At 44.1% G+C, this 19,812-nt stretch overlaps 6 protein-coding genes across 6 annotated transcripts; 3 read left to right on the forward strand and 3 right to left on the reverse strand.

The window, feature by feature from the left end:
• Window positions 1–514: 514 nt before the first annotated feature.
• N7520_005508 (uncharacterized protein) lies at window positions 515–1,363 on the forward strand (the record flags this gene model as incomplete). The annotated part of the gene is made up of 1 exon (XM_057139442.1): window positions 515–1,363. One exon carries the CDS (start codon window positions 515–517, stop codon window positions 1,361–1,363), a length of 849 nt encoding a protein of 282 aa, XP_056997649.1.
• Window positions 1,364–2,399: 1,036 nt separating this feature from the next.
• On the forward strand, window positions 2,400–2,798 carry N7520_005509 (cupin domain-containing protein; the record flags this gene model as incomplete). The annotated part of the gene is made up of 1 exon (XM_057139443.1): window positions 2,400–2,798. The coding sequence occupies one exon, from the start codon at window positions 2,400–2,402 to the stop codon at window positions 2,796–2,798; it is 399 nt and encodes a 132-aa protein (XP_056997650.1).
• A 1,272-nt stretch (window positions 2,799–4,070) lies between these two features.
• Window positions 4,071–4,994, forward strand: N7520_005510 (alpha/beta hydrolase; the record flags this gene model as incomplete). The annotated part of the gene is made up of 1 exon (XM_057139444.1): window positions 4,071–4,994. One exon carries the CDS (start codon window positions 4,071–4,073, stop codon window positions 4,992–4,994), a length of 924 nt encoding a protein of 307 aa, XP_056997651.1.
• A 6,666-nt stretch (window positions 4,995–11,660) lies between these two features.
• On the reverse strand, window positions 11,661–14,404 carry N7520_005511 (uncharacterized protein; the record flags this gene model as incomplete). The annotated part of the gene is made up of 3 exons (XM_057139445.1): window positions 11,661–13,034; window positions 13,087–13,806; window positions 13,871–14,404. The coding sequence occupies 3 exons, from the start codon at window positions 14,402–14,404 to the stop codon at window positions 11,661–11,663; spliced, it is 2,628 nt and encodes an 875-aa protein (XP_056997652.1).
• A 1,232-nt stretch (window positions 14,405–15,636) lies between these two features.
• On the reverse strand, window positions 15,637–17,721 carry N7520_005512 (acyl-CoA synthetases/AMP-acid ligases II; the record flags this gene model as incomplete). Its single annotated transcript, XM_057139446.1, has 8 exons — window positions 15,637–15,973; window positions 16,029–16,166; window positions 16,220–16,306; window positions 16,359–16,442; window positions 16,537–16,834; window positions 16,904–17,117; window positions 17,175–17,346; window positions 17,414–17,721. The coding sequence occupies 8 exons, from the start codon at window positions 17,719–17,721 to the stop codon at window positions 15,637–15,639; spliced, it is 1,638 nt and encodes a 545-aa protein (XP_056997653.1).
• Window positions 17,722–18,119: 398 nt separating this feature from the next.
• On the reverse strand, window positions 18,120–19,599 carry N7520_005513 (uncharacterized protein; the record flags this gene model as incomplete). The annotated part of the gene is made up of 2 exons (XM_057139447.1): window positions 18,120–19,341; window positions 19,424–19,599. 2 exons carry the CDS (start codon window positions 19,597–19,599, stop codon window positions 18,120–18,122), a joined length of 1,398 nt encoding a protein of 465 aa, XP_056997654.1.
• Between the last annotated feature and the right edge of the window lie 213 nt (window positions 19,600–19,812).

The raw sequence follows: 19,812 nt of genomic DNA on the forward strand, positions 1-19,812 counted from the left end.
ATTCATCGATTATATAGGCAAGGCCTCTTAATCGATCTCTCGGACCACATATCGAAATATTTCGGAATTATGTCACATTTTCGGATAAGCTAATCGGAATTTGAGCAGTAGGTAGTCAGCAATGTCATCCACCCCTTAAGACCGATTAACTCCACGATCGGGAGATGATGGTGGTTATTGGTAGAAGTTCATTTTATGGGTAATGTGGCTTACAATCAAGCCGTAATCCAATTGCATATTGGAGGGCCCATCGAAAGATCATCATTTTTTGGGTCTCTTGTCATCCAAATGCATCCGCTCCAATCATGTCCTTGTACCACTCTCCACTTTCCACTTATCATTACCACCTACTCAGTCAAATCTCTGTATTGTCATTTCTCGAAAATACACCCCCTTTCCAATTGAGACAATCAGCCGTACGAAACACGAAGCCTTCCTTTTAAGTCCTGAGTAGCGGAATTTTTATTTTCTCTAATTCATCTATTTCATCTATTTCAGCTATTCTGAAAGCAACATGGCACCATCGGGTCTGGCCATTATTCTCGGAGCAGGTCCAGCTGCCGGTGCAGGAATTGCTCGCGTTCTTGCCTCTCCAGCCGAGGGTAATTTGGCAGTAGCACTGCTCTCACGCACTGGTGACGCTCAACTTGCGACCGAAATATCCAAACTTTCAGGTGGAGGCGTCTTGAAAGCCTTTCAGACAGATACCTCTGAAGACCGTCTTCGTTCTACCTTTGAGGACATCAAAACTTGGACTCGAAGCCTTCCAAAATCCGATGATGGGCAGAGTTTACGCCTTAAACTCTCTGTTTTCAACATCAAACATTCGCATAAAGTGCCATTTGCAGAGGAAACACCCACCAGATTCACGGAGTCACTCACGGTATACACCACCGGCGCGATGATATTCTCCCAACTTTCCATCAATTGGATGTTATCGCAATCTTCGCAATCAAGTGATGATAAGCCTGAGGCTTTCATACCTCTGCATAAAGCTGGAACGGTCATCTTCACTTCCAGTCTTGGTTCCATGCGCTCAAATGCGGGGTTTGCCGCCTATGGTGCAACAAGAGCTGGTGTCAGAATGTTGGCACAGAGTCTTGCGAGGGAATACTCATCCAAGGGAATTCATGTCGTTCACGCAATTGGGAACGGTTGGATAACCAACAATTACGATGAATCCTACTTGGACTCCGACTTGAATGACGGAGCGAAGGAAAATACGGATGATACGAAGGCAGTGCTTGAGGGCAAGAAGATAAAAGGAGCGAGTGTGGGAAAACTGTATCTTGGCCTAATGCAACAGGCCTGCGATCTGTGGGTACACGAACTGGATATGAGGCCAGCGGGTGAACCCTTCTGAAGAGCGTTTGACTGGATTTCACCATCTTACATTATATTATGCAAGAGTTTCTTTTTAGCTTTTTACTTATACTTGTCATCTATATCGCTAGGATGATTAAACTTACAGGATGGCTAACACGAGAAAATGGAGAGAAAATCAAGATAATCGGCGTTTTCAAGGATACATCTGCACAGAGAAGGATAGCTATAATCGAAGACTGGTGCTCGTAGCCAGTCTAGTGGTGCAGACTTCTAAAGGAGCTTATACCTCGCGACTATTGGTATAGTGTCACTCTGGCCTTGATTACACTATGCCAATCCACCCAATTCAGTCACCAGGGCTGCCCCCTAATGCGTTGGATTGAATTATAGTACTCAGGACTAAATAAATAAAGCGTTGTAGCATGCTGCAATATACTACTAATGTGTGGATTTTTACAACTCACTACCTACGATACATGAGAAGCGCAAATCAGGGTCACGAGACAGTTCGAAAGGGACAGATACTCCAACAGAAGGAGTGAAGTGAATATTGACATAGTGAGTGGGCCTATTTACTTAGCGCGTAATCCGCCTGCATTAGCGTCAATCTTGACCCAAAGTGCTCGGTCGTTGAAGTGGGGCTCTCTCCCTTAGCGCGTAATCCACATGCATTGGAGTGGTGACGTATCATACCCTCGAAATTATGGTATGTTGCAATCCGCTGTGATGCACTCGGAGTTTGCTATGAAACGAGTACGTTATTTACCGTCAATCTCAGTATTAGGGGGCATCCTCAGAAGTAAGCAGGAATGCAATCGCCGCAAATTCCGCTAATATCCGAAAATGAGCCGGTCATCCGCACATAACAAAAAAATGACGCTAGAGAACAATACTACTATAAAAAGACCTCTTTCTGTACTGCAGGAATTTGAAAATTCCAGAGTTCTCTTTAGTCTCAAGTTTCTCTTCCAACAGGTACGTTATCTCTCGTTCCTACTCTAGCCATTGCATCATTGCAATCTAATAACAGAAATTAGGCAGTGAAATCCCTACCGAAACAACACGTTCCCACCATGCCCGAATCAGTCATTATCGCTGGCTCCTCCAAAGGAGGCCAATCTACATCCAAGCCTACCGCCACCTTTACTGGGGATGTCTACCTCGATATGATCCACATGGATGACAAAGCTGCTATCGCCAACGTCACTTTCACCCCCTGTGCGCGTACTCACTGGCACACCCACGAGGACGGACAGTTTCTAAAGGTTGTTGCCGGTTCCGGCTGGATCTGCGACAAGGGCGCTGAGCCTCGCCGCATCAAGACTGGAGACCTGATCTGGGCTCCAGCGGGAACTACCCACTGGCATGGGGCCGATGATGGTAGTATTATGACACACCTGGTGGTTGGTTTGGGCAAGACAACATGGCTCGATCCCGTGACTGATGAGCAGTACGGTGTCAAGAAGGATTAAAGCTTTAAGAATAGAATTGGATGACACCAAGGTCATTTGACTACCATGTATGATGTTACATATCTTCCATCCTCAAGAACCTTACCAATGTTTTGAGGCTTCATGCATAGTTCTAGTCTCACATTCGAATACCTCAATCAAGATTAAGATCAAGACCAACCGCAACAAGCGATGTCAGATTACAAGGAGAGAATTATAGCGACTCCCCCCATAGCTTTAGCTAGTTACGCAGGCTACTTTAGGGGGAATTTTCGACCTTCGCTTTCGTCTCAGTATGGAGCCTTATAAGCAAGGACGTTGGATTTGGCGTCGCTCACGTCTCAACATAATGCATCGGGCTCTGCTCCTTCACCACTATCATTAGAATCTCATTAACGGCGAGTGAGTTTATTTCTTTCACATGTTTTTGGCTTGGAATTAAAGGTCGCCCAGTACTATGAGTTCTTTGCGGAAATAGGATTTATCTGAATTGACATTATGGCATAGTCTCCGTGATATGGAAACGGGTCTTTGGGGCGAAATCATCTCAAAACTCGATTTGTTTTCGCTATTCTATAGAATTTCAATCCGTAATATTCAGTCTACAAATATGGAAGGAAAGCCAAGGATTATATTTTATATACGTGGATCTCACCAAGGCATGTCGCCCGCCACATTGAGGCTTCTGGTGCGGTCGAACTATTCCGCGATATGGTTCCACCCGGGCATGTGGGTAATCAGTTGGTGGCTTGAAGTCACCGTTTAAAGTCACCGTTCATGAGTGGATAGTAAGTGTTTTTTTCACCTAATGAAACCCTGAAGGATCTCGGACTCTGGAAGACAAATTCCACCTAACTCCGGCTAACTCCGTATGACCACCAGTGCCTCGAAAGATGACGCCCACACTTTAGAGGCCTGCTCATAATTCAGGGTCATCTATTTGCATTCAAGTGGCGCTCTTCCAGCTTGATGTCATCTACTATAACCGACACCAAGATTCCACGGACATTTCACTCGATCGGGCTTCTCGCGGAGATAATAGGGTTTGGTGTCTCTCAAATCTACCATGGTTTGCAAGTAAGCCAAAACCTCGCAATCAAGATTCGATTAAAAATGCTGACCTATACGAGATCAGAGATAGTATACTGGTACTCGCCAGGTTCCTGTGATCTTTATTTTTTAGTAGATATAAAGAGCAAAGATCGCCTTTGGGGATTCAAGTTGTTCTCATATCACGACTCTTCGTCAGTCTGAATAAGCTCTTCCACTACCGGTTTGCCATATCCAACAAAAATGACTGGTAAAGTACAGTTTTCAAGTCGAGGAGTCACGGTTGCAGCACACCTGTACCTTCCTCCTCCCTCAGCCCCAGACCGAAAAGGTGCCGGGGTAGTCTGTGGTCACCCTATGGGAGGGGTAAAAGAGCAGACATCCGGTACTCACGCGAAGAGGCTGGCAGATCAAGGATTTGTGGCACTGGCTTTCGACGCTGCATATCAGGGTGAGAGCGGCGGCGAACCACGCGGCCTTGAGGATCCTTTCCAGCGGGCCGAGGATGTCAGAGCCGCAGTCACATTCCTTGCTACCGCGGTGCCTGAGGTGGACCCAAACCGCATCGGCGCATTTGGCATCTGCGCATCCGGGGGATATGTTTGCTTTGCCTCGCAGACTGACTTACGGATCAAGGCTATTGCGACTCTTGGTGCCGTCGACACTGGAGAGATATTCCGGGATGGCATGAAAGGAACAGCGATGCAAATATCTCGCGAGAGCCTCCGAAAGACTCTCCAGGCAGCTGGCGAGGCCCGCATGGCGGAGGCGCGCGGAGAATGTGCTCCTCTGATCCCTCTAGTGCCCGACGACCCTACAAATGTGCCCGAAGGCACCCCGGACCTCTTCCGCGATGCGAGTGACTACTATCAAACTCCGCGTGCGGGACATCCTCGTGCAAACAACCGATTTGCTCTTCGCAGCTACGATCTTTTGGTCAACTATTCCTCATTCGCGTTCATGGAGTTGATTTCACCTCGCCCCCTCCTGATGATGGCTGGCAGTGAAGCCGACACTAAATATTTCAGTGAGGAGGCCATCGCTCGTGCTCTGGACCCCAAAGAGCTTTATGTGATACCGGAAAAGGCGCACATTGCCACATATGATGATCTGACGGGGCACTTCCCTAAGCTTGTCGACTTTATGGCCCAGCATCTTTGTTGGTGAGATTGGGGAGAACTTCGGTGAGAAGCTGCGTACGGCAACCTACCCTCGCCTCGAGGTCGGATACTTATTAAGCAGCTTGGGCCTGATTTTTAAGCCGGCAGAAAGGTTAGAATACTGGAATTACCAATACAGAGAGATCAGTCAAATCAAGCCAGTCCAACCTTATATAAGCAGAAAAAGTCCATTTTGGAGTGCCATAATAAATAGTGCACATTAAATTAACAGGTTTAAAGGCTCAAATCATATAACTTGACCTGCAATTTCGCATATGCTCCCATATAAGCCGTTTCTGAATGTAGCGAGTTGGTGCTTGTGAGGCAACACGTGCTCGCTTGCGGAACCTCGCTGTCGCTCCTTGCCCAGACCTTCCTGTCGCTCTCTGACGAGGGCTTGGAGCTCTCCACCATAATTATCAGAAATGCCTAAGGACACATGGCATTCGTTCGGATACGTTATATTATGCGCAATGGTGGAGATACGGCAAGGTGAAGTAGGGGGTGGTGGGTGGTTTATGGTGCTGACTTATAGACCAATCAAACTACCTTAAAATTACAGGTTGGCTTACACGATTGCGTTGAGGCGGTGGAAAACACGGTCAAAGCTGACAGTCAAGCTAGTCCAGTTTAAGCCAAATCAGGCAATTATCAGGCTTTAATCAGGCTTTAATCAGGCTTTCTAAGGCATCCGACCTCAACGCGAGGTTAGGATGCCGTAAGCTGCGTGTACACTGTAGAATAAACGAAATTCCATTTACTATGGTGCTCTGCTGAGGCATACTATGTGGCCCATAATAGAGTTTCATGTAGATACCCTAATATAGCTGCTATACGAGACGAAAGCCCCGGAAAAGGCCCAGAGTGGTCATCTGGACCCTCTGTGGCCATGCTATCTTGGGGAGCATTCATATCTTCACCCTTGGGCAGCTGAGATACAATTTCGTCTGAACAGTTTAAGGTTCATCCAGTGCTATAAAATCATCATCACCAAACTTTTTAATTTCTTAGTTACACATAGTTCTTGTTTCCTCACGTAAACTGAGCTCGCTCACGGGTGAAGAATTAGATCTCGGACGAATTAAAGTGCTTTTTGGAAGCTAATTTGAGTCGTTCGATCTGATACTTGATTTCTCTAAGCCTGAGCAATTAAATGAAGTGTATAGTCAAGGTTAATTTTCTTCCGAGGATCAAGCCCACGATCAAGGATAGTGATCATCTAACGCATCCATTTCTTCCGGTATTGGTGCTCTAGGTTTTGACTAATTACTTGGCTCAAGGGTTGATAAATCGACGTTGAATTTGCAGCGGAAAAAAAACCTGAATTTGGGGTGGTGGTGGTACTAATTCCATGTCTGTGAGATGCGGGGAAACATTATCCATTAATAGAAAGACTATTCTCCCCATACTAGCATACCGATAGAAGGAGCGTAAGCATCTTTTCATGGTGTCATAGCACATCCATGATGTCTGATTCGTGTTCCAAAAACAACCTAAAACTTGGAAATTAGTTGACCGGAGAGCGTGAGGAGTTTGATATCTTCCAATCAACCATAAAGCTATTCGGTCTGAGCCGATCGCATTATTCGCAATAACAAGAGGAACTCGCGCTTTATCAGACTTCTGCCCGACTCGTTTCCAAGCCACTCTCTCCCGCATAATTACCACGCTTCGCTTGGGGACCTCTGATGAGATATATTTGTTGATATGGGAGGCTCAAGAACATGAGACAGATCAAGAGGCAACCCGCTACCTTACTGAAAGACTTCAGAGGACTCTCGATCTGTCAACTTCACCTAGATGAACTGTTCAATTGCTCGAAGATGATCCAGCAATCAAGCTCCTTCAAACATTTCCTTTTCTTAAATCACAGCATGCTTATTGCGTCGAATCTCACTCTCTTTCAAGTACGCTTTTCTTTCTTATCAGTGGTCCGAAGAACTGATCAATATTAACTTTTTCTTGACTCTAGGTCCTTTTGATATGCTATTTAGTCACTTTAGGGCGCTTGAAGAACATCATTGATTTGGTGCGCAATGGCGACTAAGAATATCTACATATACTTGGAGGTTCAGCGATGTAAACTTTGGCGTCAAATAAGACTGATATTCGATTTATTCGATACTCTTATATAATACAACAAATCCTTGTAATCACTACCAGCAAGTAATGAAATACAATAAGACAGTAGTAATTAAGATATGGCTAAAGTATATCGTAACTACCACGGTGTTTTGGACCGGGCCGCTCGCCTATTGATTATGTTATCACATGGTAATATGGAGTATGTAAGCTAATTAGATCACATAATGTTAGTAAACACACAGCTTAGGTGCGCGCACAGAGATAGAAGAATGGACGGACAGGCATATATTCGACCGGAGATCCATTGGTCAAGCTTCCACCGCCCTGATTACGTGTTCCGACACATAATTAAAACAGGCGTAAGAAGCTGCTAAAACCAAGTATAGCAGCTTGACAACTTATATGAGGTTTGCAAGCTCCAAGGTATTGAGCGTTGCGAGAACTCAATCTTAGGACGTTTTGGGCAAGGTCCGGTTGGCAAGGTGTGGCTAGTCGCTTTATCACGCGTCTACCAGAAGGATTATAATGATTAAACAGAAGCCAATGGATAAAAAGCGGATTGAAGCTTTTTCAAATACTCTGTCAATATATTGAAGAAACCGGACCAAAACCATATATAATTTCCATGAAACGGGGTTTCAATTAGGTCAGGCAAAGGCTCAAAACATCATAACACGCTATCAATGTAGCGCAGAGAAGGTTTCTACTGTTGACTGATGTGAAACTGTTGACTCGCTCGGTTGAGTGTATTGCTCCTGATGGGTGGGTTAAGATATAGTCAAATAGGGTAATGGCGGAGAAAAAGATATTTAGTCTCCGCCTAAGGGCCAGCAGGAACTATATTATATGGGAATTAACCATCATGAGACAAGGCGTAGCGATCTGCTCCGGCCTTTAATAAATCTCCAGCTATCTCCCACATCCATTTCTTGGCTACTACTCTATGTAATGGCGTATAACCGTAACAGTCCCGAGAGTTCACATCAGCTCTGTGTTGAATGAGAAGCGCGATAAGTTCTTCGACTTTCGATGCAAGATCATAACTTTTATCGGCAACATGGTGTAGAGGGGACCTTCCTTTTATATCCTTTTCATTAACAATAGCGCCGTATTCGAGAAGTAGCTTTACCCATTCAACGCAGCATATGCTGACGGCGAGGGAAAGAGGCGTCAGCCCATCGGAGTTTCGAAAATTAACATCCGCGCTAAGCGATAAAAGTTTCCGGGCGCTCTCCATCCCTACTGGATTTTCTAAGTATCTGATAGCGTAAAATATCGGTGTTTTATGCTGCTTGCCACCGATCTAATTTACATCGGCCCTACTCTCTATGAGCCAGCTTATTGTATCGAGACGGAAGCGCCATGAAGAAAAGGCTAAATGAACTATAGTTTCATCATTGGAGTCCCTTGCCATGATATTTGTACCGCTTTTAAGGAGCGCCTGCGCTTGTTTGATGGCACCCCGCGAGATAGCATAGAGCAGAGGTGTCTGCTGAATGTGGTTTTTAGAATCTACCTTAGCCCTGTGCATAATAAGTGTTCGAATGATGGTTTTGTTCTCATGCCTTCTGCTTTTCGAGCTCACGGTATAAAAGAGGGCTGTCCTTTCCACAGAATACTGGTCCGTGCTTTTCAAATTCGGATTGGCGCTATATTGCAGTAATACGCGTATAGCACGTATGCATGAATGATAAGCTGCTACTTAGAGCGGTGTTCTTCCCCAGCCGTCTTGGGAGTCGACTGGAATACCAGTGCCAATGAGTATCTTTAGAATTGTAGGAGTTGCGTTTTTCCCAGCCGCGATATACAAGAGGCTTATTGCGTCTCGCCCTTCGATTATATATGGTTCGGCCCTATGCTCTAAAAGTAAAGCCACTTTTGCTTCCTGATTCGATCGAATCGCCTCCAACAATAGAGGGCGATTATTAAATGCAACAGAATTGGCCGTAGAACCATGGTTAAGGAGCAGCTTAGTGATAGCCACGTCGCTACGTCTAGTTATCGCCAAAATTAAAGGCCTTCTGGAATAGAGGTCCGCCGTGTTTAGTAATACTCCATTCTTCAGAAGAACTTCCACAATATGGATATGATTATTACGTACGGACTCCAGGAGAGCTATTGATTATTCTAGGCTTAGTTCTCGAAGATTGACATTTACACCCGCGGCCAGCATTTTTCGAACACCATCCTCATTCCCATAACGTGCATACCACACAAGAGCTGATCCACCGTCGTATTTGACATTTCGTTAGTAAAGTTTCCCGATGAGGAGACTGTAGAGCTTTCGTTCCGCTTATAAAAAGTTGTAAAGATCTTTGATCGATCCCAATTGGTCCGCAACGAGCGAGATAATTTCCGTTAGAGATATGTGAAGAGACATTGCATTAGGCCAATATTGAAAGTCTTCATTACGAAGACTGAGGGCATAGGTAGGCTAGTACTCATTAAATACACATGGTAAATGACAGGGGGAATTATGAGCAGCTCACCTTAGGAGTCAGATTTCAACGTACGAAGGAGATATCGTTCGGAAAAACCTAGCAAATATCGACATGGTAGTCTGCAAGATCTACCAAATCATTTATTTGGATATTTTAATTTTTACTTTAGGTGGTTACATAGTCGCTGGTCGTGATAAGTCTGTGGTCTAAGAAAACGAGCAGCGAATGCAGTCAATATTTTCATTTAGGCATGAACTTTATCATCTAGATTTCTTTTTTTTAAAAAAAAAATGAAAACATAAGTACGCAAATGTGCCAAGAAGCAACGAGGATGCAGTAACCCAACTCTTGCGCACACAAAGCACAGGATGAAGCAAGCGATTGATCAATAAAATCAAAGCATACAGATATTTAGCTGAACTGAGCATGCCCCAGTTAAGCATGATAAAGCGTTACTTAAACTTCATGTCTGCCAAACGTGGAATAATGAGAATATAGCAGAGAATAACCAAAGAAAGTGGAGAGCTTCGACACTAAGCCACAGAAAGTGGTTTTGTAATGCGGTGAAAAGGGCTGTCAAAAATTTTACTCTCCATAATAGTCCTCCAATTGATCGATTTTACATTATATAAATCGTGGAAATCATTTGATTGGCCATCTATAGTTGATTTTCCATTTGCCCCATTTTTCGTCCCTTTTGACTGAGCTAAGACAGAGGCAATAAATGATAGTTGAGGATAAATTAATTAGCGTACTAATTGGGCAGTGTGCGGAATGCATAGAGAGGCGGTCGAAAGCAGTCTTCATTATTCTTCTTAAATCTTAGCTAGGTCCACTACCGTCCACATCTGGCTTGGTGAAGACTGAGGTGTTAGATAAGAACACCGCCAAGAGCGAGGGTCTGCTAATTCCAAATTTCCAATCGAATCGAATTTTCGAAAACGTAGGATTTCAATTTTTGGGGGGAGGCGGGAGAGGGGAAAGGGCAAACAGCAATAAGTGGGCAACTTTGGTCAAAATAGCACTAACGAGGTAATGAAATCATTTGATAAGACCCACAACATTAAAAAAGGACAAAATAGCTATGCCGAAAGAGATGAATGGTCAATCGCTAGACACAGAATACTGAAACCTTTAATAACTTAATTCGAGAGTTATTAGTCAAAATGCTGCACTATATCATGCGAGCGTGATTCAATTATATTGCGCTATAGAATATCGATCCCACACCCTCTCTTCTTTGAAATCGGACCTCGAAAAGACGGTCATTTATTAGCCAGTGTAACATATAATAGTAGGTCGAAATTAACTAGAATATTTCGCAAAACAAGACCATCGATCAATTAAACCAACCACAGAATCCAGAATAGGAGTGTGATAAACATTTTGTAAGCTGAGATATAGAATAGCCTTAAATTCTGGCCATAGGTAGACAGGGGAGATAGTTACACACCTCTATTTAATCATTCAAAGTCTCTTTCCTTTTCTTATCACTCATGATGCAAGCCTCACCATAGAACGTGACAAGCGAGCTACTCGATTTAACATATATCAAGCACAGGCGCCGTTTCCTTTACAAGTCAAATTTCCCGAAAAGACAGCTACGCAACACGATGGTACTGAAAGTTCACTCAAACGCCAAGAAATTCCTGCAGCAGGGCTAAGTCGATCTCGTAAGATTTTAAAGAGCCCCTCTAGTTCAATTATAGAATCGGAGGGACTAGGCCCGGCTATATACAATAGCTCGCCATAGGACACCTACAAACTCATTTTCACATATGATCTTGCTAGTAAAGTATATATCAGTGAGTACCGTCGCCAAGACTCCCAGTTAGACTGCGGCAACATCCTCAATATCCACGGACATCCGCATATCCTCTCCGCAAATTGCGGATATGGTATGTCACGTAATATCCGCAATCCTCAATTTTGCGGATATGGTATACCACCTAATATCCTCTGGATATTTGAGGATATCCAATGGATATCAAACCAGCCAAACACGCCTAGCCTCGTGACTTTTTTGAGCGTGTATAAATTATGCGGTTTCTTGTGTATTTTTGAAGTAATCTTCGTGTAATCATCATTTTAAAGATTTCAATCTGGTAAACATGATTCTGTCATTTCTAATCAATACTTAATACTAACTACCTTAAATCAATCTGAAATCCATCAGGTAACCTAGGTTGCTTCCGAATTCGCCCCGACCGTCCCTGCATGCCCTCATCTATTGGCATTTCTGGAAGGTCATCGTCATCGTCATCAAAACAGTCGGATGATCGTTTCTTTGATCGTTTGCGCTGCAGTTGCTTACTTTGATCATTATTCTTCCCACTACCCAAATCATCATCGCAGCTCTCTATCTGTTGTGTATCCTCTATGCTAGGCTCTTGATCCTCCTCTTCGTTATCACTAATTGGCTCAAGTGTTTCAAGCTGGGGCATTGGTTTCCAAGCTTGATCTAACAACGCAGCTTCTCCAATGGATAGATACTCTTTGATAACCTCTATCTCCTTCTGCTCAACGTCAAAGTTAGTGGCGAATTGATGAAGCATCAGTCCTCGGATGGTACTTGGTTTCAATTGCCCGCGACGATAGTGGCACATATCGCGAGCGCAATTAAATAATCGCTCAACGCCTGCGCCACTAGCTGGGATTGAGAGATTATCCCGTGCTATCCTCGCAAGAATAGGAAACTCATGCTCATGGTCTTTCCAGAATGCTCTAGGCTTCTGACCCTCGATCCCGCGGGCAAGATACCTCGCAATCTCATCATCTTCGGGCTTTGAGAGCCTATGCTGTGGCTGGCTCTGAGAAGCACAAGCAGCATCAAGATCACCATAATCATCATCCAGGGCCTCTTTAGTGGTATCTTGTAAGACTGTATTGTTTGAATCATGGTGAAGTGTCTCTTTATATCGATCAAACTCTCGCTTAAGAACTCCATGAAAGTGATCAACATAGTTAATTTCACCTTGCCAGTCTGATGATGCAAAATATCGAAGTTTTTTTGATGGGCAAAGGATTGTCGCGAGTGCATAGACATCACCATATGATTCATAATCGGTCGCAGTGTAGTACTTTGAGAGCTTCCGTTTAGCAGTCTGAAGAGCTTCGAGCATGTGCTTCTTCCAGACAACACCTTTATTCTTCAACTTACTCTCAGCTTCATCAAGATGAGAGAAAAGCTTGTTGTAAATACTATAGATGTTATGTGTAGTAACATCCTTAGTCTTAGACAACATATTTGTGAAGTCGAAGAAAGGCTTTGTGAGAAGAAGAAGGTATTCAATCTGTCGCCACTCTTCTTGATCAAGTTTGAAGTGAAGATACTGATGGTCTATACAATACTGATCATAGAATGGTTGTAGCCTTTTGGCCCGATTCAGCATGATAAAGGTCGAGTTCCATCGGGTTTGGACATCTTGAACAGGAACTAAACGAGGCTCCTTAGTTTGTAGAGCCATAAATGCCTCCCGGCGTTGTGGGCTTGCATTGATGAAGACCGCAAGACCTCGGATCTAAAACTCTTTTATCAGAATAAACTACAAGCCTTAGGGAGATAGAACTTGCCTTCTTTAAGGTATCTGCAATTTGCCGAGTTGAGCTAGATCTTTTGGTCTGAAATGAATGGGTCCGCTCATCAGACCACTCTAGTTCAATCTCTTTGTTAGGTGGTGTCACCTTTAGCTTCCCAAGAAGCTCATTCAAGCTTAATTGAATCACATGCGCAATACATGGAACTCGGAAAATCAAGGTATCTGATTGGCTTTGCGACTGGATAGTCTCTTGGATGTTCATCATCAAGGTATTGTTATTCGTTGCATTATCTGTTGTCACAGATAACACACGATCAGTGATTCCATGATCAGTTAGAAGCTGGATTACGGTCTTGCTCAGATTTTCACCAGTATGAGATCCATGAAGATGCTCAAACCCAAGAAGAACTTCACAGTAATTCCAGTCCTGATCAAGGAAGTAACCTGTGATGGCCATGAAAGCTTGCTGAAATGGCGATGTCCAGCAATCAAGCGCTAGTGAGAGGCGACTCCCATCTGGAAGCCTTTTCAGAACCCCCTTCTGGTCACTTCTGACTGCAGAATCAAGATAACGTCGTATGCTTCGCGCGGATGGTATATCGATCTTGCTGTGGGCTTGTTGAATAATCTCTACTAGATCTTTGAATTGGGTGTGTTCAACGATTCGGAAGGGTAGGTGAGCTGTAGAAATGAAGTCTAGTATCGCTTTCACCAGACGCTCCTGGGAGAAGGGTTGGTGTCTAGGGATAGTTGGCTTTGGGATAGTTATTAAGATTAGCAAGAGAGATATTAGGGGTCTTGATGAAAGAGAAATATACCATATGTTTGAGTAGCTGATCGATCCTCTGGGTAACTGGCTTCCGAGTACAAGTGCCTGCCTTAATATGTGCATTCATTGGCGATGACCCAGCACGGCGATAGCTTGGATGAACAAGGGTACAGAGACATGATGTACACATAACCTTTGGCTTGCCAGTCTTCTCATGTGCAACCTGATTGAAATTATCCCAGACACTTGATGTCTTTTTCCCATCCCAACGGATCGAGTCTTGTATTTCGGGCGCTGATCCAGACTCTGTATTTAGCCACCACGTTATAAAGCGCTTACGAGATCCATCCATCTCGCTACCAGGCTCGGAGGAATAAAGGACCCAGTACTGTTGAAGAGGGAGGCCAACACGCGTAAGCGAGAGGGGCGCAATCGGAAATGAAATTCGGGACGTGGATGTCAATGAAGCCTGACTGCCAATGAGCTCAGAGATATCATCTGAATAAAGGAGGTCGGTATTCAGACCTAGATCTGAATCGGCGCAGAAGGAAAATTGGGACTGAGATGCCTGTGAGTAAGACATATTGTACTTGATCACTATACAAGAGAAAGAAAGGGAGAAACGTACATATAGGACGAGCTGAAAATATCAGGGTTATGGCAATAAGCTGCAACTCGTAAGTTGCGGGGTGCGTTTTCGACATATCTCTTACTTTTAATGACGATGATTGGCTATTACTAATCACCAGTGAGGATAATTGAGGATAATTGAGGATATATCGCGGATATCCGCATGGATATCCTTGGATATCCTCGACCTTACTATCATACTCACTAAGTCCGCTGTCCACAACATTAGAGCTTCCGACCGGTATTTCTTAGAAGGATATATTTAAAAACTTAATATACTTAAAAGATAGGCTTAGGAAACTAATTTAAAGCTAGGCTAGTTAAATTTGACCAAGAAATGGTGAGTTTAGTCATATGTACATCGTTTAGCTAAAAGATCCTACACTACTGCCTTGAGTAAATATATATTTCCATGGTAAAGTAAAGTGGAATTACAAAAAATCATGTATATCCCCCAATCTACTTCAAAAATCAAATTGCTGCTATAAGTAATAATAAAATGAATATAAATTGCTTAATACAAATATATTTCTTAATATTTCATGAGGAATTAGGATAAATAAGGCTAGTAGTATGGTCAGGACCAAACCTGTGTATCTTTTGTTCTGAAAAATAAATTAATCAGCTGGATAAGAGGCACATGACTACCCCTAAGTAGATAATCAGGCGAGAGTTATGCTAGTGCGGATATCCGCAAAATATCCTCATATCCTCGCGGATATCCATGGATATCCTCATTGAGGATATGGTATGGAAGTAATATCCATTATCCTCAATTTGCGGATATGGTATTGAACCTGATATCCAGCGGAGAGGATATGCCGCAGTCTAAGTATATTATAATTACCCCTATAAGTTAGGGTGCTTAAAAGATAAATTAGAAATATATTGAATTTTCAGCTTTATACAGGCCTAGAAGATAATTACAATATACTCGAATACTTTTAATGAAATATACTATTACCTACTTCTTTTTCCCTATACTAAAGAATCCCACCCTAATTATAATACAGTACATTATAATTACCCCTATAGGTTAGAAACCAGTCGGAAACGGACTCGTACCTGATATTCTCAGATGGAAATGGTGACTTTTTGTTGAGTACTTCAGACCGCTCTTTCTATACTCTTTTTGTTGTTTATCGTTTTGTTCTTTTATCATATACAGCGCCCAGATCAATCAGCTCATATTTTACTCGCCCTCTTCTTTCTCGCATCAGACACCAGACGAGCCGGAAGGTGCGCTCTCATAATCTTGCCCGTGGCATTTTTGGGCAATTCTGCCAAGTAGAACAGCCCACCTCGAAGTTTCTTCGGAGATGATACAACGTCGTCGACACTTTTCTTAATTTTTTCCAACAAGTGGTCACGGTCACTAAAGGCCACGGAGTCACGGAGCTTGACGTATCCCACTGGAATATCAGTCTGTTGCGATTCGTCAAAGTAGCCGCAGACAGCCGCTTCGAGAACGTCTCCATGAGCTGCCAGAAGATTTTCGAGCTCGGCGGGAGCCACCAAGTTTCTGTAATATGGGCATTAACAATAATGAAGGAGACTTGACTAACGCCTCTGCTTACCCTTTATACTTGATCATCTCTTTTTGACGATCATGGAACCAGAGAAAGCCGTCCGAATCCATGCTCAGGATATCTCCGGTTCGGAACCATCCCTTGTGAAATGCCTCCTGTGTACTAGCCAAATCGTTTTTGTACTCCCTTTTTCCAAGCCAGTCAGCAAATACAGCAAAATTTCATCAGATGTAACCAACATGAAAAGGGTGGGGCCTCGAACGAGTGCCTCTCCAGCGTGGCCGGTTGGCACATCTTGCAACTTTTCATCCACGATGCGCAGTTTACTAAATGAATCAGGGACTTTGAATGCAATATTGTCTTAGCAAGTCAACTTACTTGCCTGGAAACAATCTTCCAACACTTCCAGACTTCTCAGATGAGCGTGCTCCTTTCAAGATTGAAACCCCAATTTCACTCAGACTATGATCAACATCAGCAAATGAGCGACTTTCAAGGAATCGACAGAGGATAGCTTGGAAACATTGCCTCGGTGTTGAAATGGAATATGGCTCACCCATAGCTCTGAATAATAGCGCAACTCTTCATGATCTCCTGAAGTCTCCTCACAATTTGCGCCTGAAGTGTCGCGCCCGTACACAATATATGTCTTACATTGCTGAGATCATGCTGCTCAATGCTGCGATCTTTTGCGATAGCCACTGCTGTGGCAGGAATCATTTTCATTATTGTAACCCGGGCTTTTGCGCAGGCTTGGATATAAGTCTCATAGTGGAAGCGTTCCAGGATTACAGCGTAGCAGCCTAGGAATGCGGGCTTCAAGACTGCGCCGATAAATCCGAGCATGTGGCATACTACCCGATATCCTTGGTTAGTCCCCCGAACGATTCTAGTCAACTTTGAGGGTAAGTGGTCTGACGTACAAGGTGCGTACACTACCTCTCTTTCCAGACAGCTGTTTTGCTCGGGAAGAGTGATTCGAGGCTGTAGGACATGCGCAATGATGCTATAGTGGCTCCAAATTACGGCTTTGGGCTTACCACTTGTACCAGAGCTGAACATGATTGATGCGGGGCATTGTCGATTGTCTTTTCCAGATAGATCAAATGGCGCACATGGTGGGAGGCCCTTTAGAGACTATATTTGTTAGATTTGATTTGAATTTAGGTGATATATTCGATGCATTGGATTCACCATATTCGTGAAAAGCTCATCGAGGTCGAGAACCATCGAATCCACATCCTTGACTCTGGATACGGCTTCTTCCATCTTCATCCGCAATGCGTGATTGGTAATCACGGCCGATGGTCGAGAAATCTTCAGATAATGGACGAGATCCTGAACTGATGTCAAAGCATTCATTCCTCTTTTTCAGGAGAAGATATAATGTTCCGTCAGATATTATACAACTGAAATTCAAAAGTAGCACTCACGCGATCACACCCCCAAACCACATCACTGAATGCGCAAGAATTGGATATTGGACAGAATTCGGGGCATAGATGGCGACAGTGTCACCGGTGCTCAATCCCAAAACTGTTGTGAAATATGCGGCCATAGTCGCAGCTTCATTACGTAGCTCGCCATAGGTAACTTGTCTGCCTCCAGGGGATATACCTTCCAAAATAACCTTCGTCTCTGGTACATCCTCAGGGTTATATTTCTGAAGCAATTGAGACAAAGAAAGATCGGGTGGAACATGGAAGTCCGGATGAATTGATTCGTAAATCTGAGAATCCATGATGTCCGATGAGCAAATATGAGAAGGGTTTGTGAGATCTAGTGGCATTTTAGGATTCTGAAATCTCCCTAGACCGCCTTGATAAAAAAATTGACGATCGTGGAACTGAGGTATCATTGTATTATGGAAGTTTCGCAGATCAAAACGTCGTTCCATTCGGTAATGGTACTGATTTGTTACGGTACGGACTAGTGCTGTTGGGGACCTGGGAAATATCAGGTATGACACAACGAATACAACCTATTTTACTTCCGCCTCTTCTGCCCTGCTATGTTTCATGAATCTTTCATGTCTGTACCATAAAGCATCAGAGCCCACCGCTTGATCTGGTACATCGCTAAACACGAAGTCTTGATTGTTTTGAGGGTTCATTGATAGATACAATCATCATCAAAAGGCTAACTGGGGACACTCCTATCCACAAAGCTCATCACTTTATTACCCGTCGAGCTGCGGACAAAATCGTCACCGTGTCCTACAAATTTCACCTTGAACAGGTGTTCGCTGTTTGCCACAACAACAAAGAGAGCTTTCAGCTTGTCGATCAAATGTGCCTCGGATATCTGATTGGCCGTCACAACGGTGGAGCGCAATACACGAACCTCCAAGATGACCTCCGGAGACGGTTCTTTTACACTCAAGATCAACTGCCACTGCAACACACCCCATTCTGCTGTGCCCATGATCTCCCTGATAGTGCGGAATTCGAAGTACCTCCCCACCCACTTGAAACTGAACCGTTTATCGCGTCCCCGCATCCGGATCATTCGCAGGTGCTGAGATTCTTTCACAGGTATGGCGGCCTTTGCAGCGGCAGGCAATGGGTGAATTGATCCCACATCACCAGTTATATAGCGTACAAGCGGGTTTCTCAAGCGCTGCAGGGAAGTTTGAACAATAACACCCACGCTTCCCTCTGGAAGCTCAATCAAATCCTCAGAAGACCCTCTAGGTGATTCTGTGGCTTCCAGAGGAAGGATCTCGATGATCATCGTGCGCGTATCATAGATGAACTCCACTGCATCATCATCTGGCTCGCCGGTAAGTGCCAAATTGGCAACTGCCCAGGGTCCAGCCTCAGAACTACCTAGCACAGAACAGATCTTCAGGGGACCAAGAACAGACCGAATGAAATCCCGCTGGGGTCGACCGAGCGCTTCTGAGGTATATATTATCTTGTCGATTTTCAGCGCATTACGCTGTTCCTCGGTCGCGGATGAGGCAATATAATTCAGGATCTGCAAGATCTGACTACTTCCTCCACTAAGAACGTTCACTCTGTATTTGATGAGCGCGTCAACGACATTGGCAACGGGAGTTGTATGTCCGGCTGCAAGAACACTTCCACCTGCATTTTCGAACATCTCCGACAAGAGATCAAGAGACCGGTAAAAGCCTCCTGTAACGTGCACTGTCAAGATCCAATCCCGAGGGTCTACCAGTCCGCATGTTTTTAGGAATCTGCCAGCGGTGTATCGGTGCTTCCGATTCTCGGTTGTATCCGTCAAGAAGAGCATTGGCACGCCTCCAGATCCTCCGCCGGTAATGCTGCTGTAAACACTTCGTCGGAAGTCATTTTGCGGGCAATCATCCGCGGAGAGGCGCTGGATTACAGTATATCTATGATCCAAAGTTAAATCAATTAGTCATTTTTATCATCCCGAGGTCATGATATTGGGTATCACCGGGTTTTGTATCTTACAGATCTTCTTTATGTGTAAGCGGTAGCCTGGTAAGCTCTGGAGCTGCTGTCGCAATAGGATCGATTAGCCCGGCTATTTCTTCGGCATCGGGTGGATATCGAATCTCAGGATTGTAAAACGGATGTTTGGACGCTACAGAGAGAATTTCTCGCAAAGAGTAGTAAGAATCAGGCATGGTGGAAGGTTGCTCGCGGGGATAGTAATGTGAAATTCCTATTGTGTCTACCACAGTCTTGAAATACGTATTTTGCCACCGGAAATTGCCAGATCAGATTTCAGAGAGCTAATGACATGAATCAGGACTTCTTTTCTTCACTTGCCAAGCTCATAAGTCAGCCTGTGGGGCGAGATCGGCTTAAACCTTGCGCCAAGACCAATATTTCGGCGA

Source organism: Penicillium odoratum, assembly GCF_028828045.1.
Source record: "Penicillium odoratum strain IBT 22623 chromosome Unknown utg000004l_segment0_segment0, whole genome shotgun sequence".
Classification (NCBI taxonomy): domain Eukaryota; kingdom Fungi; phylum Ascomycota; class Eurotiomycetes; order Eurotiales; family Aspergillaceae; genus Penicillium; species Penicillium odoratum.